At 46.1% G+C, this 23,422-nt stretch overlaps 2 protein-coding genes across 4 annotated transcripts in view; both read right to left on the reverse strand.

The window, feature by feature from the left end:
* DNAJB14 (DnaJ heat shock protein family (Hsp40) member B14) overlaps positions 1-9,907 on the reverse strand; it is a 79,614-nt gene extending 69,707 nt beyond the window's left edge. For both annotated transcript variants that reach the window (XR_012476816.1, XM_074228099.1), the window contains exon 1: positions 9,732-9,907. Coding sequence is in view for 1 of the 2 variants with exons in the window: in XM_074228099.1 (XP_074084200.1) it covers positions 9,732-9,864 (133 nt within the window). In the remaining variant the exon portion in view is untranslated. The remainder of the gene's footprint in view (positions 1-9,731) is intronic.
* Positions 9,908-11,163: 1,256 nt separating this feature from the next.
* Positions 11,164-12,869, reverse strand: H2AZ1 (H2A.Z variant histone 1). Of its 2 annotated transcripts, XM_074228103.1 has the most exons (5): positions 12,631-12,869; positions 12,222-12,299; positions 12,027-12,140; positions 11,825-11,954; positions 11,164-11,606 (listed from the first exon to the last, which is right to left on the reverse strand). In XM_074228103.1, exons 1-5 carry the CDS (start codon positions 12,631-12,633, stop codon positions 11,545-11,547), a joined length of 387 nt encoding a protein of 128 aa, XP_074084204.1. In that variant the 5' UTR covers positions 12,634-12,869; the 3' UTR covers positions 11,164-11,544. The 2 variants fall into 2 exon arrangements, with proteins under 2 accessions (XP_074084204.1, XP_074084203.1); XM_074228102.1 differs by lacking the exon at positions 12,631-12,869 and having other exon boundaries at positions 12,222-12,335.
* Between the last annotated feature and the right edge of the window lie 10,553 nt (positions 12,870-23,422).

A 23,422-nucleotide genomic window follows, 5' to 3' on the forward strand; every position in this document is an offset into this window, starting at 1 on the left:
GAAGATATAGAACATAATCAGTAGACCCAGAATGGTATACTGAGCACAACTATAAAAAAAAAAAAAAAGACAATACAGCCAAAAAACGTTACCCACTTCAGACAGGCCTGGTCACATAAAAACCAAAGCAAATTCCTTGTTTCCTAATTCTTTTCATTCTTCTGTTTAAAGGGCTAAGGGACTTGGGCAAGATTTTGGCCTCCTGTTTTTGAAGGCTAGTTGTTTTTGTTCATGGTTATTAAGTTAATTTTTTAGTTAAGATCTGTAACTTCCCTGGTACAGGGACTTCCCTATCAGTGATCAGCAACTGTTTGAAATCTTAAGGTCTTAAGCACTAAAGAAGATAAGGAAATCACCACCCAGATCCCTGGCACAGGTAAGGCAGGAGGTCAGGTCTCTCTGACTCCACCATGTCACAGAGTCTCTCAAGAATACATTAATAATGATTGTAAAATAATATAAGATGAATAAAAGACCCAGATTGACACCAAAAAACAAAGAGTTAAAAAGGGAAGTTTAGAACCTATTGTAAAGGCAGTCTTCCATAACTGAATTACTCAAGAGACTAAACTACAAGGTGTTAACAGGAAAGCTAAGCTACTATTAATCATCATGAGATACAGGTTAAAATACTAGAAACAGTATGTTTCTTTGTCGTTTGGTCATTGAGTAACTCAATTATGGAAGCCTGGCCTTAAAACAGATGTTCCATTTCCCTTCTTAGTAACACTGTTTTTGGTGCCAATCCAGGGCTTTTCTCAACCTTGACTAGAAGAATGGGAGCCATTTACCTAGAAGGGGAGAAGAATTGTTAAAATACGAGAAACACAGTAGTTTCTCTACTCTTTCCCCTTCTTACAATTATATACTTACTCTAAGAGTGGAGGAAGAAGTAATGGGACTCAATTTCTAAGAAAGCTCACTTCAATAGCTTAGTGTTACCAATTCTTTTCTGGTATTACTGAAAGAGCCAATTTTTCTAAGATAAAAATTCATCTGTATCTTGCCTATGGGAATTCTAAATTCTAACAAATGAAGGCTTTTCAATACTGTTAACTTTATTGACTACAACTGGGAAATGAACGGTTCACACCAAAATAATTTTTATATTTAGTTCCTGAAATGTCGTCTAATTTTTTGTGTGTAAATCAGTTTGCTATTCTACTTTAGATTGCTAACATAAATTCAAAACCGGGCAAAATACACAGCAAAAGAATTTCTATTTAATATTAATCATCTGACATGTATAATATCAAGTTTCCACTATATATGGTTTCAGATAGAAAATTTTCTCACATGTATGTATTCACAATCAGTCAATGAAGACAGCAATTTAGTGGTGTTCCTATTACAGAAAGTGAGTATTAAGAGGAGAGATATGACTACACCCTGGTTATACAACCACTAAGTAGCACTGGAGCTTGAATCATTTCCCAGGTCCAGGCTTCGTCTTCTCCACTGTGCTATCAGGGCCTCCATCTCTCAGCTGGGGGCAATCTCCTTGCCTGTCCCAGGCTTGGAATGTACCACTCCTCATCTCCCTGGCTTCCTCTGAATTACAGATAAAATCCCAACTTCTACAGGCCTCCCCTGATTTCCTCTGTTGAGTCTTTCCTATTTCTTCAGCACTTTGTTTGCACATTGCCCCCTCAGTAAACTGCCGGGCCTTTCTTGAGGGTAGGGACAGCCTCTTTTTGTCCCCCTAGCATTCAACACGTGGATTGCATTTAGTATACAGCAAGTGCTAAATAAATGTTGACTAAGAGAGTGATCCTCCCCCTCCAGGAACTTCATCGGCAGGACTGAAGAATCAGCCTTGGCACTCCAGTCTCATTACCTGTCTCTGTTTGAAAGACGGGCAGTAAGTTTCAAATCCTTCCTTTAACGTGGGAGCTCAAGGAAGTCAGTACTTCAATTCTAGAAGTGGGTGCATTCCAGCTTCTCCATTGTGCCCCCCAGCTAGGTACTGTACCTTAGCCCCTCAAAAATGGAGGGCACACAACTGACTAGATTTGGAACTAGAGAAGCACAGCGCCCTTTAGAGCTATCCTGAGAATTAAGGTCTATTGTCCAAGAAAAGATATCTAGGGACCAGATAGCTGCATGTGACATCTGAGACTCAAAATGTACTGATTGAATGGATGTTGAGGATGGGTTACCAGGATACAAGGAAACTTAACGTTAGTTAACACTGGTGATAATTATTGTATTGCTTGGCATGGTTTATATTTAAGTTTTCTTGGTTACCTTGGTGACATGTAAATCATCTCAAAACTAGTCCACTGTGGGTTGGTTTCCCCATTTAGTATGATCTATACCTGACAATATAATTAATTATGCAATTGGGGGACTATGAGAAAACTTCATTGCATTGTTGGAACTCAGTCCTCCATGGCTGGGAAACTAGACCATCTCTAAGGGCTTTCTAGAGATCCTTAACAAAGCACCTATGCTATGCTAACCAGAAACTCAGATCTAGACATTGATATGAGTTTTCTCATGATCAGATATCTTGTTAGGGTCCCTTCCAGATCCTTCCGACTACTCCCACAGTTGCCAAACTGGTGGAAAGGGACTCCTGGATCATCTGAAGAAAGCCATGCTCCTGAGTGGACAGCAGAACCCTTCACGGATCTCAAGGTTTGTCTAGTAGGAACCCAGAAGCAATCGATATTCAGTAGACAACTGTTCCAAGATTCTGGATGAGGTCTGAGTACATTGTCCTAGTTTCTTTTCCTCCTCCCTTTTGTTTTGAGCCCAACCACTAAGACACCCAGATGCAAGAAAGGGTTGGCATTTTCTTCCTCTACATTCTTGGTTCCCTACCCCATGGTCCCCTACTCCAGCTTTGCTGCTTGAAAGCAAACAATGGCTATACAAGGCCTCTTTGCCCTATTGAGAGTTTGCAGTGATACTTGGGACACACTTCCCTGATAGGTCCCTCAAGGAACTAATCCCCTTGGCAACATCTCATCCTGGCCCAACTGGTCTCTCTCGGCATCAAGGTTTATACCTGCCTCTCCTTTATCTGTCAGAAGAATAGGGGTTGTTTTAGAATTCCTCCTTCTTATGGAAAAAAAGGGGGAAACATCAAGCTATTAGGAAAGTCCTTGTTTTCCAGAATTAAGCCTAGCAAGAAGCTGTGCCTTGAGCATAACAACAATCCTCCATACTCACTTTCTGGATGATCTCACCCTCTGGCAAAAATCACATAATTATCGTATCATAGGTGTTCTCTGAGTTCAGAGAGGTACTGGAGAAACACCCATGTTTTAGTCATGAAGCTTGCCATTACCACTCCTTGTCAGGGCTACAGCTCACTGTGCAGTCATTGGTTTAAGCCCTGCCTCGGGTCCCCCCAACTAGGGGTGGGCCCCTGGCATATGTGTCTCGATCCCCTCCTTGGTTTCTCTCACTTTGAAATTAAACTTTGGTGTGATTTTTGACTCAACGGTCTGTAGCCTGCTCCATTCCACTTTAGCCAACCACAGGCAAGGCCAGTTCAGTGCAGTTGAAAGGCAGAGAGAGATTATGGGACTTACCCAGGGTCCCTCAACTAGTAAATTTCTGAGCAAGGATTCCAACTCAGGTTGTGCTCAAACACTTGCCACAGTACTACCTGCTTAATTTAATTAATAAAAAAGCAATTATTTAAGATTTAGTTACTAAAATTATGCCGGAGTGTTACAATATCATACTGTTCAAAAGAAAAAAGGGCGAAACTTCATAGTCATTGCCTAGCTGCCGGAGCCTGACAATGGAAAACTGTCAAATGTCTTTGAAACTGATTCAAGGCAAAACCCGATTGAACATTTAAGTCCACCTGGTCACAGGTAGATGGTGAAATGGACTGAGTGCCCTGGAGGCAGGAAGACTCCTCTTCCTGATTCAATCAGATCTCAGACACTTAACTGTGTGATCCTGGGCAAGTCACTTAACCATGTTTGCCTCAGTTTCCTCATCTGTCAAATGAGCTGGAGAAGAAAATGGCAAACCACTCCAGTATTTCTGCCAAGAAAACTCCAAATGAAGTCAAGCAGAGTCAAATCCAACCAAATAACAAAAACCTAAGTCATCTGAAACACAGCAGTAGAAGAAAATTATATTAAAAACATTTAATTTACAGGGGTAGTATCCTGGACCTGGAGTCAGGAAAAGCTGAGTCCAAATTTGGTCTCAGCATTTCCTAGCTGTGTGACCCTGGTTACTAACTTCACTTCTCTCCACTTTAGATTCCTAAGCACCCACCTCACAGGGCTGTTGTGAGGATTCAAGGAAGTATTTGAACAATGTCCCTAGTCCAGAGTAGAAACTCAATAAAGCCTCCTTCCATTCCTCCCCACTATGCTGTTTTACAAACAAAAAATGTTCCATAAGAAATTCAATAGGTTTGGTTTGTTTTTTCCAGGTTAAGGACTAACACAGAGGGGTCACCCTCATTAATTTTACCCTTCCCACATACAATTCACCTCCATTCACAATGAGTCAAAAATCCTGCCTTCCTCCTACCTATTTAAACAAAGTTCATTGAGATATTTTAATTTTTTAAACACTGCCTTGGGTCCCCCCAATTAGGTTTTTGTTGTTTGGTTGACTCTGCTTGACAGACACACACACACACACACACACAGTTCCATCTTCCTTTATATAAACGATTAAGTTAAGCAAAACTAACTTTTTAAGTTTTTTTGGTTTGTTTTTTTTTTTAGTTTTTGCAAGGCAATGGGGTTAAAGTGGCTTGCCCAAGGCCACACAGCTAGGTCATTATTAAGGCTGGATTTGAACTCAGGTCCTCCTGACTCCAGGGCCAGCACTCTATCCACTGCGCCACCCAGCTACCCCCAAAACTAACTTTTAAGACAGCGGTGTTGTAGGTCTCCTGCCCCCTAAACCCAAAAGCACTTTATTCATCTTCTATTCCCTGGAAGCACTACATTGCCATAGTCACCATTCTCTGACTTCTACATTCTTCCTTTTGTATTAGTTGATCAAATATGACCATGTTTGCTGAATTCTTCATAGTGCAATATTTATATCGGTATACCCTAATTTGTTCATCCATTTCTCCAACTGATAGGCAGTCACTGTTTCCTATTTTTTGCTATCTCTGGCATTCTTAGGATATAGCTCACTAGCCCCCACCTAACTTTTCTACATAGTCACATGGAGGAGGAGGAGACAATGCAGATACAGGGGTGGAAGGAAAAGGGAAAATGACTGAGCTTTACAGTTAAGAATGTCAGATGCCTATATATTTAAGGAATTTGGGAGCTTATAAACAAGATTTTGTAGGATCTGTCTTTTTTACTAAATAGCCCCACCAGCAGGAGCTTCCAAAGGGAAAACTCCTGATATCATTTCTGTAGGAAAGAACAATAAAGATTAGGTCTATGGTACTAACAAAGATTTAGAAGTTGCTCTTAGGCTTTATCCAAGCCAGATCTGAATGAGACAAAAAAAAAAACAAGATTACAATCAAACATTCTAAATTCAAATGAATATAAATTAGCCTCACTAAGGAAACCCTTTCTATCTAGAACCACAGATAGACACATAATAGTATCCTCACAAGGATTCCCTATTTTTCAGAATCACCAGGTATTCAAAAGATCACCTCTGCAACACTACTCTCATTCAACAAAAGGAATCAATAGTGATTGACTCCTCCAAGTGATAGTGTACTGGACAGAGGTTTGGTTCTAGAGTCAGGACAAGCCAGAATCAAAGCCTCCTTCTGATTCAGGGACAAACCCTTGCCTTCTCAGCATGTGCTCTAATTTGCTGCTGAAGACTGAGTTAGCAACTGAGTTTCCTGATAGCTTGTTAGATAGAGGCTCCACACTTCAAACCCAGTGAAATCATGTGGGAGGAGGAGAGGGAATTTAAAAAAAAAAAAGGAAATCGTGTGTGCTCTGCACCTGGAATACAAACAAACAAAAAACCAACAGTTAAACCTTATTTCAGAATTGGAATAAGACTGGCAAATTGCCTTCTGTGGGGGGCGAGGGAAGGGAATTAAGATTAGGGGGAAAATTGTAAAACTCAAAATAAATAAAATCTTTAAGCACAGAATTGGAATAAGAGGCCTGGCACAGTACTGAGAAAAGGGGAAGGAGGGCCCTGTGATATAAAGAGGTGAGTTGGGGTGGGGAAGAAAATAAGGGGTTCATTTCAGATATGGGGAACATTTGGTGTCAAATTATTCAATGAACACTCTACTGACTGCATCTTGGAGCTGTAGAAACTAAAGGTTCTACAAAAAAGAATTTCAACTATGCTAGTAGCCAGCACTGACAAACATTTAATATCACACATAGTCATTATGTTATCTGGAAATAAAAAAAGTTAATTCTTAGAAATTTTCTATTTGCAAATAGCTTCCAGAAGAGGTCAAGTGTCAGGAGTTGGAAATGAAAGGACATGAGGTCAAAGATCATGGATCCAGAGTCAGAAGGGACTTAAGGGACCATTTCTTCCAACACTTGATATGAGTGAGAGAGAGAGAGAGAGAGAGAGAGAGAGAGAGACATAAGAGGGGCCTCTGACTCCACAGGCAATGCTATTTCTACTAATAATGCTGCCTTTAGACAAAGAAAACTGAAGGGATCTGCCAGGTTTTGTTAGAGAAAAAGACCAGAGGCTGAATTTGGGGAAGAGAAATTTGGGAAAACTGGGAGGAAAAAGTGAAAGAAGAGAGAGGGGATGAATTGACAGGAAGAAAAAGCTTAAGAAGGATTTGAGAAGACTTCAAGGAGAAGCCAGTCAGTTGCAAAGGCAACTGTAAAAAAATATATAAATGAAAACTAAATTAGGGTAATAATGAGTGAAAGTTATTAAGAGGTTTAAGTGTAAAATCATATAGGAGAATAAAATTATAAAGTATATGCAAACTTTAAAGAGTACAAACTACTAGTGTTCTGTTTTTATTTCCGTCAATTACATGTGATAGTTATTTAGGTTCAAGAAATAAATTTCCATTTAAAATAATTTAAGCCAAACAAAATTTAAAGTAAATAATTATCTACCTAGGACCTGAGTTTGTTACCTTTAAAAAACATGTATTTTAACAACTTAATTTCAATATAATTGGTTTCCTTTGTCATCTTATATATTTTGTTTTATGCATTTGAAACATAATTCTGAAAAGGGGGTCCATAAGCTTCACCAGACTAATAAAGGAGTCCATGACAAAAAAAGGTTAAAAAAATCCCTCCTCGAGAACGTCTTGAGGATTGAAGCTAACTAAAAGTGTATTTGAATAAAGTTACTTGAAGGTTCCCATGAGTTCTAAAACTCCCAGATGCTAATAAAAAGTTTTCAAGAACACTGTTAATTTGGATAAGGGAAAGGACCAACCAATTACATTAATGCCAGGATGATGTCATAATCTATCTTGGAGAATGAAGGATAAGCAATAACAGCAGAAGTATGAATGGTGTTCTTAAAAGTTTAAGATTTAGGGTACTGGCTAGAGAGACTTCAAGTCCTGCCTTTGAGATGCTGGCCATGTGACTTTCCTCTGCTGTGGAGAAAAACTCTCCTAGGTATCAAAGGACAATGCTCCTGGGTGGGCTGGGCTCCCTGGTTTCCTCCAGGTTGAGTCTCAGAGGCCCTAAGTTCCTTCTCACTTCACATTGTGATCCTCAGACGTCTTCAAATGCATGAGAAGCTAGATGGGCAACATCCTCATCTCTGGCACAACTGCATCTGCCCTTCACCCATGACCGCCTCTGTACCCCCCCCATAAGGTTCACTCTCCCAATAAATAACCTAGCCAGTCCCAAATACCTGTATCAATAGTTTGTGGTAGGTGCCACTAAGAAAATCCCTGACAGAGCCACTCAAGGAAAACAAAGGTTCAAGAAAGTCTGGAGCCCGTGGCCCAGCAAGCCCAGGTCCTCACTGGCTGTCTGAGTCCTAGCCCTATCTTTGTAACTGGGTGTAGCAGAGGGCCTAACCCGCAGCAGGAATGAGGAGAGGGGCAAGGATGTGGGGAGCTCCCAGGAGAGGCCAGCCCTCCTCTCTGTGCAGTAACTTACACCAGGGAACATGGCACAAGAGTTTAAGGAACTTTGCCCAAGGACATCCAGGTGAAGTGTGTGCACAGCAAGGAGGGAGCCTAGGGCTTCCTGATCCCCAGGCCAACTGTCCATGCACACTAGCGGACCAATATGTTTGTCTATATTGGCTCTTCTGCACCACAGGGCTGCCTAGATAACAGATATTGTGATTTTAATAAACAAGTGGAAATATTTTTCTAAAGTAGTTAACCTCAGCTACTCCTGTAATGCAGCCTCTTATATTCAGGACCACTTAGTTCAGGTCATCATTCATATTGCTCTGACACTACTCTGTGATAGTTCCCGAAGCTGTCTTGAATCAATCAAGGTGCATTTATTAAGGGCCTACTGTTTACCAGGCACAGGAAAATAAAGACCAAAAGATCTGTCACCCTTCTCCAGAAACAAATTCTAACAGCAGAGACCTGTAAACGTGATCCCACAAACTTCATGCAGCAGCAGGTGGGGGCTCAGGAGAGGCTCCCGGCCCAGCTTGGTGCTGGAGGGGCAGCTATGTGCCTGTGTGAGAACAAGGGGGCCGTCAGGTTGGACCTTAGCGTGCCCGGAAGGAAGGAGGTCGGCTCTGGGGCAGGAGGGTCCAGGCAGTCCGGTGGCCAAAGGGAGATGTCCAAGGGCCTAGGAGGTGGGCGCCTCGGGTGCCTGGGTGGAGAGGCTCTGGCACAGGCGCATGCTGCCCGTCCTGTCCGACAGGCTGGACACGGGAGAGGACGGAACTTGCGGAATAAAGCCGGGGCCTCTGTTTGGGGCCCTGGTCCTGGGGCCAATGACGGGGTGCAGGCCGCTGGCCGCACGCAGAGTGGGGGCCGGGCTCTGTGCACGGGGTGGGATCTGCATCAGAGGGGGCCCCCCGGCAGGGCAGCCGCGTGCGCCAGTTCTGGCCGCCAGGCCAATGGGCCGCTCTGGAACCTTCCTGGTTCTAGAACCTCGGCGGGTCCCTTGGGCAGGGCAGGGGCGCCGAGGGCGGCGCGGGCCCCCTCCGAACCCGGCCGGGCGGGCTGAGACACACCTGGCAGGTGAGGGCCGCAGGGGGCTCCCCGCGCCCCCTCCGCGGCGCTGGCACCCGCATTTCGGGGAGATGCCCAGGGGCCGAGAGCCGGAGGCTCGGCCTGCAGCAGCCCGGGCCCGGGGGCCGGGGGGGGCCCGGGGAGCCCGGGGGGAGCCCGGGGGGGCCGGGGGCCGGGGGGAGCCCGGGGGCCGGGGCACGGCGCACAGGCTTCTCGTCTGTGAAACCCAACGGCCCCCCGGGCCCCGCCGCCCCCCGGGCCCCCCGGGCCCCGCCGCCCCCCGGGCCCCCCGGGCCGCGCAGGGCCTTCCGTTCGGCCCTCGGGCGGCCCGGCAGCACCAGAGCCGGCGGCGGGGCTCCGGCCCCGGCACCGCAATTCCGAAGCGGAGGCGGAAGGTTCTGGAAGCGCTGCCCGCGGGGAGGCCCGGCCGGCTCCGCCATCACCCTCAGCGGGGCCTGCTGGGCCGCGGCCCGGGCCGGGGGGCCCGAGTTGACCAGTTCCAGCAGCTCGGCGTGCGGGCCCGGGGGCCCAAAGGCGCGGCCCCGGCCGCGGGGCCGCGGGGGGCGCGGGGCCGGGGGCCGCGGGGGGCGCGGGGCCGCGGGGGGCGTGTCGGCCGGGCCGGGCCGCGGGGGGCGGCGGCACTCACCTCGGGCCGCGGGGGACGGGTAGAGCTTCTCGGCCTTGTGCAGGAAGCGCAGCGCCCGCTCGCGGTCCCCGGCCCCCAGCGCCTCGCGGGCGATGCCGATGCACTTCTCCGCCTCGTCCCGGTTCCCCTCCATGGCTCGCGGCTTCTTCCGCTTCCTCCGGCCGCGCAGCGACGAGGGGGCGGGAGCCAGCGCGGCGGCGGGGCGGGGCGGGCCGGGCGGGCGGCTCCGCCTCCTCACGGGCGGCCTCGGGGCCCTGCGGCGGCGGCGGCGGGGGCGGGGGCGGGGGCGGGGGCCGGGCGCGCAGCCGGCCGCATCCCGCACCCCGAGCCCGGGCGGCGCGGGCGGGGCGGGGCGGGGCGGGGCCGGGGTCGGGCCGGGGCCGGGGCCGGGGCCGGGGCCGGGGCGGCCCGGAGCCGCAGCGCGGGGCTGGAGGACGCAGGAGCCGGGCGGAGCCAACCCACCGGGCCCCGCCGGCGGGGGGAGGGGCGGGCGGTACCACCGGCGGGGGGGGGGGTGGCGGCGCCGGCCCGCGGCCTCCTAGGGGGCGCTGCAGGCCGGGGGGGGGGGTCTCCGGGGCTTCCATGGCAACCCGGGCCCGGCGTGCGGGGGCGGGGCCGAGCCGGGCTCCGCCCCGCAGTGACTGCGCACCTGGCCATGTGCGCGGCCCTCCGGGCCCGCGGCTGCCCGGCCCTCCCGGCCCTCGCGGCCTCCGGCCCGGTGCGCGCCGCGGGCTTGAGGCCCGGGCCCCGGAGCGGCAGCGCGGTGGCGCACTCACCGCACCTGCCCCCGCCCTGCAGCCCGGGGCACAGGCCGGGGACGTCCGGCTTCCCGTGGGCTGTGCACGGAGCTAACAGCGGACGCCAAAATCCTGGGGACTGAAACAAAACAATTCATAGAGGTTCTCAAGTGCACATTGAAAACCTGGAAAAAATACTCAGTCCTCAGTAAAGCATGAGTTGTGGCAAGTGGTGCGTGAGTGAGCACTTCTGTAACAAGGACTTCTTTACAGGTATGAAAAGGCAGCTTTCATAGGCTTCCTTCTTTTTCAGTCACTAGCCAGAATGTGATGTACTTCATTCAAGGGTTCTAAGTTGCCTATGAATCTTAAATGTACCTCTTTGAAGCAAGTGGTTGTGTCTTTTTCTAACTAAAATGACAGTTGGCAAAATGAATGACATGAGTGGGGACAGATTCAGGCAAAAATCTCGAGGAGCCTCTCAAACCTTTGACAAAAGCTGTCACGAAATTCATCGTTTTTAAAGCATTTTTGTTCAAGCTGCAGATGCATTTGCATCCAAGTATTTCCTATTTTATTCGATATATCCCTAAATTCCCAGGCTTCCTATTTTCAAATGTCTCATTCAAATGAAGAGCGTTTGCGTCTAAACAGACCTATGCCTCCTACAACACATGACAATTCAACAAGCAAACTTGTTTTGGATATGACCTTTATTGAACTCTTATCCACCAGAGTGGAAATAAAAGTCTGTACAAAACCAAATGTTTGTTACTATAACTTCTGCATCACAATTAATATGCAAACAGATTTTTAAAAGTCAACTCAATCAAAACCCACTACTTCAGAATCAATAGCTTCTTTGAAGCCACAGTAACACTTAAATATGGTTAAGACTTCAATGCAGAAATTTGGTTGGCTGGAAAGCTAAAGTAAGCTTCCAACTGAATCAAAATAGAATTACAAAAAGGCAAAATTGTGGTTTTCACAGAGATACAGTCCACTGGAAATCACCAACACTGGACAGTTGTTAAGAGTATTTAGAGTCCTGAGAGAACACGGAATCCAGGCGTCCTTTAAACAGTCTTCTGCTGTCCTTTCTTTCCGATCAGAGATTTGTGGATGTGTGGGATCACGCCTGGAAGGGTGGGAGCGGAGCAAGGTTAACTCTTACCCCTTTGCACGCCCCTCGCCCGGGTCCGATCCACAGTGGCCGCGGCCCGCCCCTCGCCGGGGTCCCACCCGGGGGCCCCTCGCCGGGGTCCCATCCACAGTGGCCGCGGCCCGCCCCTCGCCGGGGGCCCACCCGGGGGCCCCGGCCCGCCCCTCGCCCGGGTCCCCCCCCCCCCCCCGTACCGCCGCCCGCGATGGTGGCCTTGATGAGCGAGTCCAGCTCCTCGTCGCCGCGGATGGCCAGCTGCAGGTGGCGCGGGGTGATGCGCTTCACCTTCAAGTCTTTGGACGCGTTTCCCGCCAGCTCCAGCACCTGCGGGAGGCCCCCGTGAGCGGCGCCCCGCGCGCCCCGCGCCCCCCGCCCGCCCGGCCCGCGGCCCCTCACCTCGGCCGTCAGGTACTCCAGGATGGCGGCGCTGTACACGGCGGCGGTGGCCCCCACGCGCCCGTGGCTCGTCGTCCGCGACTTCAGGTGCCGGTGGATGCGGCCCACTGGGAACTTGACAAACACGCCCCGATGCACGACCCGCCGCGGCCCGCGCCCGCCCCGCCGCCCGCGCCCGCCCCGGCCCGCACTGACCTGCAAGCCCGCCCTCTGCGAGCGGGAAACCGCCTTTGTCTTGGCCTTTCCGGAGTCCTTCCCCGCCTTCCCGCCGGCCTGCAGGAGGCACACGCCCATGCGGGCGGGCGGTGAGCGCGGGGGGGAGGGGAGCCGCCGCGGGCCCGCCGGCCCGCCCGCCCGCCCCGGAGGCGCCGCCGGGGGCGCGCGCGCGCCGCCCGCCCCGAGCCCGCGCCGCCGCGCACGCGCGCCAACCGCCGCCGCCGGCCCGGAGGCGGCCCCCGCCCCCCCAACCGTCCCCGCCGCCGCCGCCGCGCGCCCCCCCCCGCCGCCGCCGCCGCCGCCGCCCCCCGGCCCGGGCGGGAACCGCGGCTCCCCTCCCCCCCCGGCCGCGCCGGCCGCCCGCGCCCCGGGGCCGCGCTCCGTTTACCATGTTGAGTTGTGCGTGAAGCTGCGCGGTACACGCTCGGGCAGAGGACGGACAGACACACCGCGCACCGCTGCCGCCGGCTCCCGCTCTGGCGCACCGCGATTCAAACTGCGCCGTCTCCCGCCTTCCCCGCGGCCTTTATACTGCAGAATGTGCCCTCATCCGGGAACTCGGATCGCCCCCCGCACCAATGGCCGCCGCTCGCCCCGGAGACGCGTCCTCACCGCCTCGGCCAATGAGCGCGCGGAGCAGGGGGACGTGGGGCGGGCGTCCGGCGGGGGGGGCGGGCCCGCCGGCGTCACGTGGCCGCCCGGGCCGGGCCCGCCCTCCGCCCTCCGCCCCGGGCGCGCTCCTGCCGGCGGCCAATGGCCGAGCGCCGGGCGGGCGGCCACAAAGGTGGGGCGGTCGGGGCCCGCGGGGCCGGCGGCCACCCACCGGCGGGGCGGGCCCCCGCAGGGGCTCGGGGTGCCCGCGTGCGGGGCACCGGGGAGCGGCTCGGGCCCCGCAGCCCGCTCCGCGTGGGCCCCGCAGCCCGCTCCGCGTGGGCCCGGCGCTCCTGGCCACCAGGTCCTGCCCGCCGCCCCGAGCAGGGCCAAGAACGTGTTTAGGGGGGTGGGCAAGGCGGCGGGGCTAAGAGGCGTGCCCAAGGCCCCCGGCTAGTGGCCGGGGCCGGACTTGAACCCGGGCCCTCCGGACTCCAGGGCCGGCGCTCTGTCCACCGCCCCACGATCCTATGGCTTTGAGCTGAAAGACCATTTAAAGATGACCTGGGTTATTGCAGCAGACCCACGGCTTCACCTATAACTGGAACATACGCACAAATGAAAGCGTAACTTGACCAGGACGGCTCCAGAGCAAGGGGCGAAGGCACAGAAAGCGGCCCCGCGGGCGGCCCCTTTGCCCTGCCTGGCCCCGGAGCTCCAGCCTGCCCCCTCTGCCCCGGGGCCACCCTGCCGGGCCACCCTGCCAACCACCTGCAGCGGCCCAGGGGCACGGCCCGGGCGGGAGAGGCGGGAGGCCTCGGGCACACCCGCATAGGCTGTGCCCCGTGGCCTCAGCGCGCTCCGGAGCTGGGGTGCCCCCCGTGCCCCCCGTGCCCCCGGGCTTCTCCAGCCCCGCAGGCTGCCCTCCTTACTGCGCCACTGCTGCCCCTAGGTCCCTTAGCCAGAGCGGCTGACTCCAAGGCAGCTCTTCCAAGAAAGGGGACCTGCATCACGGCCATCCTTCCCCAGCCTGGCCCGCCTCGTCAACCCTTGCACAAAGTGCCAGACTAGTCTTGAGTTCAGATGCGGGCTCAGGTACCTGGGGCAAGTTACATAACCCGGATCCTCACCTGTAAAATGAGCTGGGGAAGGGAATGGCAAACCCGCTCCAGCAAGTCAGCCAAGAGAGCTCCAAATGCAGATCCCACTGAAAAACAATTTTGCACCTCCTAGTAAATCTCTTCTGCATAGTCTCCATCTTGTCAGTATTCCTCAAAGGTCCAGAGCCTGCGGACATGATTTGATTAGGACTAAAGTACCAGGGATTGGCGATCATTGTAACTTATTTTTTTAGAGCGTTTTAAGGTTTGCGGAAACCCCCCGTGTAGTGTCCTAATCTTAAATGCTATTTGCCTCAGTTTCCTTATCCATAAAATAGAAAATCTCACCTACCTTCCAAGGAGGTTGTGAAGACAAAGTAAGACATTTGTAAAAAGTGCTTAGTTCAATGTCTGGCAAACAGCAAGCACTTAATAAAAGCCTATTCTTATTCTGGATCCTCGCCAGGGCTATTGTCCTTATTTTGCAGTTTGAGGAAAACAAGACCTAAGAGGTTGATTTGTCCGGGCTTTGCAGAGTTCACACATACGTAGCCTCCTTTTTTCTGGAGTTTATATTCTATTAAACATTTTCTTTGTTTCTATTTTTTTGTTAGGTTAGAGTGTAACTTTTTTTTGGGGGGGGGGCTAGCTCTTTTTTAATTCAAGTGCAGGACTTAACATTTAGTCCTTTTGAATTTTGTGTTACTTGTTTGGGTTCATTATTCTAACTTTTCTAGATATTTTTGGACCCCGATTCTGTGTTCTCCCTTCTAAACTTCACAATCTCTATGCATTTAACAAGGGCAGGTAAGGAGCATAGAATGCCAGCCTGAAATCAGGCAAAATAGTAGTTGTATAGCTGGGCAAACCACTTAACCCCAATTTGCCTCAGTTTCCTTATCTGTAAAGTGAGTTGGAGAAAAAATGAAGACATTACTTCAGTATCTTTGCCAAGAAAATCCCAAATGGAATCATGAAGAATTGCATGTGACTAAAAAATGACTTTGAGAGAGACCCATAAGAATGACATCTATTCCTTCACACTAGTCTTGAAAAAAAATTGAATTCCCATTCAATATAGGATTTCTTCAGGTCTGAACAAAATTAGAAAAACTATTTGAGGACCCAACAATATGGAAATCATATGCTGGGTGCTATGGCCAGAGCTTCAAAAAAAAGCCAACACATTCCTGTCTTCAAGGCCTTTACCTGGAGTCTAGTTTGGAGAACGAGAAAACATTTGGTAAGTGGAACTTCAGTGTAACAATACAAGAATAAAGCTAAAAGACCATTATAATAGTCTAAGCATGAAGTAACAGGGTACTGAACTATGGCTGTGACCAGGGGAAGGAAAAGAAAGTGAAAGGAAAAATCAATAGGATTTAGCATCTGATTAGATAATAGGAAGGGAAGAAAAGATGAAGAAGGGAAACCAAAATGACTGGGGTTTAAAGGTTGGATGACTAGGATAGTAATGGTACTGCTTTCAGCGGAAATAGGGATGCTCTCAGCAAGTGAATTGGGGATCAAATAGGAGATGAACTCCATCTTAGATATATCCACTTAAGGTGACAGCAGGGAAAGCTGATTTTTCATGAAGCTTATAAGTGGAGACATGGCACTACAGACTCAGCAGTTTTAGGGATAAAGATTTGAGAATCATTTAGAAGGAGGCAGTTATTGAAAGCATAATTTTAGATGAGAACTCTGAAAGGATATAATCAGCAAAAAAAAAAGACATTGATTACAAAAGAGATCATGACATTGGTGAAATTTGCAGAATCAGGACACTAGTGTCACAGAGGGCAGGATGGTGCACTGTTCAAAATGTTAAACTTGGAGTCACAGACGTTGAATTGCAATGCTGACTGCTCCCATACTAGCTCTGTGACCTTGGACAAGTCACTATTTTCTTTACGTCTCATCTGTAAAATGAAATGCGGGTAGAGTAAATGGCTTTTAAAACCTCCTTTCAACTCTAGATATCTGAACCTTTGATCCCCAAAAAAAGCAGTATCAAATAATATAAAGATCATCGAGCTGTAGGATTTAAAGCTAGAAGGAACACGTAGTCCAAGCCTCTCAATTAGTTTTAAATGAATGACAAAGCATTTGTTAAGAACTTACTACACATGCCAAGAGCTTGCTCAGAATGAGAAGTTTACAAATACAAAAGTAGACAGTTCTTATCCTCAGGGACCTCACATTCTTTTTAAATATAATTTTTGCTTTTTCTCATGTAATAGACAAACATCAGCAAAAACATACAAAGAATAGAAGACAAAAGAATTGAATACAGAATCATAATTATACAAATGATGTAGAGCATAAGTTTTAAAAATATATCAAATTCAGCATTTACCTATAAACTTATCCTGTTTTTCTTTATCCCCCTTTTCTCTACTTTAAAAAGTTTTTAAAAAAAATTTGATACTCGTTCTTTTTTTTTTTTTATTTTTGGAGGCATCACACCTCATCTCAAATTTTGGCTCCCCAAATCCTTCCCTTGTGACCAAGTCTGAGAATGCATATCTCATTCTGTAGTTTTATTCAAAATCTCTGCATTGATTATAATTTTTATAACATAATGAACAGTAAAGGAGGTATTGAATATCTTTACAGTTTAGAATTTTTTTTTGAGATTTTGATCAATTTTTATAATAGTGCTATGCACAACTGAGTGAATGTCTATTCCGATTGTCATTCAGTAATCGCCAGAAGGTATTCTTATCTAACTTAGCCCACATTCTATTTGAGTAATGTTTTTCTTGTTTTTATTTTTGTCAAGTTAGGGGAACATTAGGGACTATCATAGTGTTATTGTCTATTTCTCCCTATAATTTAACTTTCAAGTATTTAGAGGCATTACCATTTGGGGTGTATATATATTCACATTTTTATTAAATGTACTGCTATTTATCATCTTTGAGTATATCGAAGTTTCCTTTTAATCATACCTATTATTACTACTGCTTTGCTAAAATAATTACTCCCTCTTTGTTTATGACAATAAATTCATTTACAGTCTCTCACTTTAACTATGTGAATACTTATTTTCAAGTGTTTCTGATAAACAACAAATTATTAGATTTGACTTTCTAACCCATTCTGTCTGTCTTCTTCCATTTTATGAGTTAATTTATGACATTTGCATTCAAATATGATAGTTCATTATTTTTCTCAATCATTTCCTTTTAGACTTTTTCCCTCTTTTAATCCTGCTTCCTTCTTTGCAAAAAGAAAAAGGGAATGAGAGAATGTGATGAATTGTATTAGTCAATAAGTAACGTGGTCTGCTCTACTCTACTTCTCTCTTCATCTCACCGAGATCCCCGCCATTAGTTCTTAGTCTTTTTTTTGTCCTTAACTCTCTCCTTTCTCCTAAACTGCTAGCCCTTCATCCCTGTCCCCACCTATTTCTCAGATGAGTTTAATGAAGTTCCGTCTGTGAAGTCTTTCAGTATGTGAGTTCAACCCCCTTTTTTATAATTCCAGTAAGAGTGAAACTCAGATGTCTACTTTTGCCACCCCACCCCTCATGCTTTTATGCTCATCCTCCAGAACGCTAATTATGAGAAACAGAATATCATTCTTTCTTCTTGCTCATTTCTTCCCTAGTATGTTTTATTTTTCCTCCTTTTTCTTTCCAGAACAAAACTGCTTCTAGACAATGTGTCTTCCTTAATTTCCCTGTGATCTTTGAAGACAATAGTTCTTCAGAGATCACAGGGAAATTAAGGAAGACACTTTGAATCTTTATGACTCCCCCACCCCACCCCCAGTCCTGCTGTTAGGAGTTGTGGAGTAATTTCCTTATTTTTCTGGTTTTACCTTTGAGACATCTCAATCCATGGGATTTCTTCGTTGTGTTGGATATTTTCTTCTATGTATTCATATTTCCAGTCTCAGTTAATTAAATTTCTCAATTTAATTTAAATTTTGTTTCAAGATCAGACTTTGCTGCCTCTCAAACGCTTAGATGGAATGTTTGGGCTTTTCTTTGCTAGGATTTCTATCATTCCTACAACTAACTCCCACCAACCTACAGGGCATGTCTAGCTTCATAAGATTTCCTTATTAAGAGTTTTCAGAACTATTTCAGAACTGTTTACCTGAGATTCTACAGCTCCCTGGTAAGACCCTACTCTGAATATTTGTAACCTTCAGGCTCTCTTTCTGTATATCCTGTTGTCCTGAAGTAGTTGAAGGAGCATGCTCTTAGATATATCTCTTTGGATTTCTTTTCAAAAAAGTATCTACCTCATAGTCTTTTAAATTTTTTTGTTAAAGTATATGTAAGAATTGGTTTCCTTTATGACTTTTCATGCTGCCATCTTAATCGGACCCTCTCCTCTCCCTCATTCTGCATTTTGGATGAGGAATGACAAAGTCCATTGGATTTATATTTTACTTTTAGTCAGTCTAAATGACCTATAAAATCCATTACAGTTTTAAAATTCTATGACTATGTTTGAGATACTATATATCAAAAGTATTTTTAATAATAGAGACATGCACTGGTTCTTTCTGACTTTTGAAGTTTAGTCAACAGGAATACTGGGGAAGGGAAAGAGATCTCAATTTTTAAAAATGAAAGATGCTAGAACCATCCAGGATGGAACCAGTCTCCACTCCCCTGTGTCTTTCCTTGCATTTGTATAGTGACCAAAAAGGTTGCCAGTATTTGTTTTAGCTCCTGGCTAGTCCACTCTTTCTCCTTCTTTGATAGTCAGAAAATAAGGCTATTTACCAAAGCCAGCAAGTACCAGGAACCTGGGTTTTTTCTGACAGCAAGTTCAGATCTCGATCCACTACACACACTCCCTGTTATGTATAATAAGACTCTGTATTGGGTGTCTGAGAAGGATTCTTGGCACTGCCTATTGGTAACTGTATGGAACTGTGGAAAAAGTCATTGTATACCTGGTGGCACTTGTGAGTCACACAGAACTTTAGAAGAGTTGATGAGGAACACTGGATTTGAAATCAGAGAACCAGAATTCCAATTTGACCTTTTCCATTTACTACTTGGGTACCCTTCTGCAAAATTACATAATAAGTTAATGGGTTTTTTCCTAATTTGAAGGTAATAGTCTTTGCTTCAAACTCCTCAGTTCTTTCTCTGGATACAGATGGTATTCTCCATTGCAGATAGCCCCAAATTGTCCCTGGTTGTTGCACTGATGGAATGAGCGAGTCCATCAAGGTTGATGATCGCCCTCATGTTGCTGTTAAGGTGCACAGTATTTTTCTGGTTCTGCCCATCTCATTCAGCATCAGTTCATGCAAATCCTTCCAGACTTCCCCGAATTCCCAACACTCCTGGTTTCTAAGAGAACAATAGTGTTCCATGACATACATATACCACAGTTTGCTAAGCCATTCCCCAATTGAAGGATATTCACTTAATTTCCAATTCTTTGCCACCACAAACAGGGCCGCTATGAATATTTTTGTACAAGTGATGTTTTTACCCTTTTTCATCATCTCTTCAGGGTACAGACCCAGTAGTGGTAATGCTGGGTCAAAGGGTATGCACATTTTTGTTGCCCTTTGGGCATAATTCCAAATTGCTCTCCAGAAAGGTTAGATGAGTTCACAGCTCCACCAACAATGTATTAGTTAGGGTACCCTTCTGCAAGTCAACCAGCCTCAGTGGTTCTCAAACTTTTTGGTCTTCTTAGCACTTTAAAAAATTATTGATGATCCCCCAAAGTCTTAGTTTATTATATTAGAAATTAAGACAAACTTTAAATTGTCACAATAATAATAAAAACACATTACATGTCAATACAAATATTTTTTTTTAAAAAACTATTAAGGGTGGTTCAATGGATAGAGCACCCGCCCTGGAGTCAGGAGGACCTGAATTCAAATTTGACCTCAGACAATAATTACCTAGCTGTGTGGCCTTGGGCAAGCCACTTAACCCTATTGCATTGCAAAAAAAAAAAAACCCTATTAAAAAATTAGTGAAAAGAATAGTGTTGTAGGACATATATTCTTGTGTAAACCCTTATGTGGGTGTCTGTTTCACGAGGGGCAAGACAGAGTTGGTGAGAGCTGAAGAGTTTTAGCCTTCTTCATTCCTCTTTAAGACTCCTCAAGTGGCAGTCTTCTCAGAAACCTTTGAGTGTTGACTTACTTAGGTTGCTCATGCTTTCTAGTTTCAAGAGGCAAAATAGAAGAGGCCAACCCCACTTCAGAATGATATAGGAAAAGATTGGAACACCTGAATAAGCTGGCATTTCTCCATCATGTTCCTATTTTCACTTTGCTACACTAAAGATTGTGGGGGGGGGGGGGTTCTCCTTGGGTTAAACCATTCCAGTACTATTTCACTCTATATTGTTTAGTATATATATTCTCTTATTTATATCTTCTTTTGTTTCTGCTTTTGCTGATCTGGATAAATAGAATTTCTTTGCTTTTTGAACTTTGAGTGTTCATAATGAGCTGGTATTTGGAGGGCAAGGTGTCAAGTCTTGGATATAGCAAGCTTGGAGTCTCTCTTGTCACCCCCCACCCCCCCAAAAAAGATGACAACGTGATCAGAAGTCATATTGCACCCAATCATATCTCTTAGACTAACAATACTTAAGGGAGAAAATAAATTAATTATAGCCTGGTACCCCTTCTCTCTGGAAAAAAAAACAGAATGACCTCTGATTCCAATTTCCTGGACCCTTCCATCTTTTCTGGAAGCAAGAAGAACCCATAGTAACTCTATGCTAGAAGAGTCTTCCAAAAGACTGCTGCTAGAAAAGTATTATAGAGGATGGAATAAAGCTGGAGGCCTCCAGCTCTCATGAACTCTTTCGCACTGCTCACATTCATTTCCACAAATTAGGAGAAAATCCCATACAAATAGGCTTTGAGATGGGTTAAATTTGCAAATTTTTTTAATGTTTAGCTTAACTTTTTTGCTTCTCATTTAGTCTGTTGTGGTATGCTATTATGAAATCTAAGAAGAAAATCAAACATACATAGTTGGAAAAGGGAACAATATTTTAGAAGGAAAATATCTTAGTATCGTTATAAAAATAGTTTTGACCTCTATAGGGGACTACACTTTGAAAATTGCTAGATTTGATGTAATCTTTAATATCCTTCCCACTTTTTAATTTGAGATTCTATGAATTCGTGTAAACTTCAGTTCTCTCATCTGTGAAATAAAATGCGGAGGTCATAAGACCCCTATGAAATCTAGATCAATCGTCCTGTGATCCTAAGATGACCCTTACCATACCTGTAGATTGAGAAAAGATTTATTTTTTTATCTTTTTTAGGTTTTTTTTTTTTTTTTGCAAGGTAAATGGGGTTAAGTGGCTTGCCCAAGGCCATACAGCTAGGTCATTATTAAGTGTGTGAGACCGGATTTGAACCCAGGTACTCCTGACTCCAGGGCCTGTGCTTTATCCACTGCGCCACCTAGCTGCCCCAAGATTTATTTTTTTATTGCCCCCATCCAATGACTTTTGTGTACTTTCCCCTTTATTTCTGATTAGGTAGTCAGCATGTATATTGAAATTCTCTGTAATCCTAAATCCTTTTCATATATGATAGTTTATATATGATAATTATACATGATAATTGATATGGGAACATAAATACACTATCAATGGACATCCATTGGCATGGGAACATGTTTAGCCAGGGTTCTACAAGGGGAAGGGCAAAATTACTTCTCAGATGTTCCAGGTTCACTATATTTTTTGGTGATATAACTATGCCATTCTCTTTGGTCCTGATTCCTTCTGATCCTAGACTCAGTATGAAGTAATAAATAACTCTGTGGCTTTACTCCTTGGTGTCAAGTCTTTGCTTTTCCTTGTGTTTCTCTTAGACATGAGTATAACTACTTGTTTTATAGTTGCGACTGGGTGCTGTCCCTTTCTGCCAGCTTCTGGGCTTCATTTCTTTTCTTTTTTTTCTTTTTGCAAGGCAATGGGGTTAAGTGACTTCCCCAGGGTCACACAGCTAAGCAAGTATTAAGTGTCTGAGGTCAAATTTGAACTCAGGTCCTCCTGACTCCTCCAGGGTTGGTGCTCTATCCACTATGCCACCTAACTGCCCCTGGGCTTCATTTCTTTGGAACCCCCTTCTGACCATCTAGGTACCAATCTGCTGAGGAACCAAGACTAGAACTCTCTAATAAAGATAGACTGATAACTCTGCTATACCTAGCTAAAGTGCTTCTCCAACAAAGATAGACCCATCTTCCACAGAGAGGTAGTGGCCCATAGTGTTACTTGAGATGCACTTTTTCATCCATGAACAATATTTTTATTTTTTGCTTGGATACTTATTTGTTAAAAGGGAAGTTTCTATTATATGGCAGATGTTAGAGGTGAATCATTGACAGGTGACAGTGTTTTTTTTTTAATTTAAAGAATTTAAAACTAAATAAATCTGATCTGTTCTGACAGAATGCCTTCAGGCTAAGATTGGGTCTTTTTTCCTGATGCCTAGGATTGAATTACAGTTCTTAATCCCAGACAATTTATTTGATTTGGGGTTAGAAGTTCCCAAGAACTTCTTTGGTTTGACATGCAAATGAATTTGAAATAGAGCAAAAGGTAAGTGAAGAAGACAAGGCCAGGTCAGGATTTTTTGCTTTTGTTTTGTCTATCTGTCAACAGCAAAACCTCTGGATTTGGTGCTCTATTTTGACCAGTATCCTTTCAAATATAATCTTGAGTAATGTCATAGAAACAGTAAAGAGGAAAACATTAAAGATTTCCTTTAGCAAACATTTCACACCAAAGAACTACTTTCCAAAAGTTTTTCTCTAAGCCAGAAAATCCCCACAAAAAAATCTAGATGAGCAACTGTCCTCTCCATATTTCATCCCAATGAAACTTGTCCTTTGGTTTGAAAAGGCTAGCATCTCATTGCCACTTGATTTCCTTGGATTTCAGCTTTCTCATCTGTAAAATGAGGGGAGTGGGATGATTAAATAGATTCTGATTCTAAAATCTCTGATGTCCTTTCTTGAAAGGAATAAATTCATATTCAATTGCATTTTTGTTGTTGTCCAGTTATTTTAGTCACATCCGACCCTTCATGACCCCATTTGGGATTTTCTTGGCAAAGATACTGGAGTGGTTTGCCATTTCCTTCTCCAACTCATTTTATAGATGAGAAAACTGAAGAAAACAGCGTTAAGTGACTTGCCCATGGTTACAAGCTAATAAGTGTCTGAGATCATATTTGAACTCAGGTCTTCCTGACCTAGGCCCATACTTTATTTACTATACTACCTAACTGTCCCTTTGTTGCTTTAATCCAATATATTCTTTTTCACTTGCAGATTAAGGATGATTTATTTAAGAACTATAAATTCTCATTTTCCTGAGATAGTATCTTTTTTTTTTTGACAACACAATGGGGTTAAGTGACTTGCCCAAGGTCACACACCTAAGTCATTATTAAGTGCCTGAGGCTAGATTTGAACTCAGGTTTTTTTGACTCCAGGGCCAGTGCTCT

Source organism: Macrotis lagotis, chromosome 3 (genome assembly GCF_037893015.1).
Source record: "Macrotis lagotis isolate mMagLag1 chromosome 3, bilby.v1.9.chrom.fasta, whole genome shotgun sequence".
Lineage (NCBI taxonomy): Eukaryota > Metazoa > Chordata > Mammalia > Peramelemorphia > Peramelidae > Macrotis > Macrotis lagotis.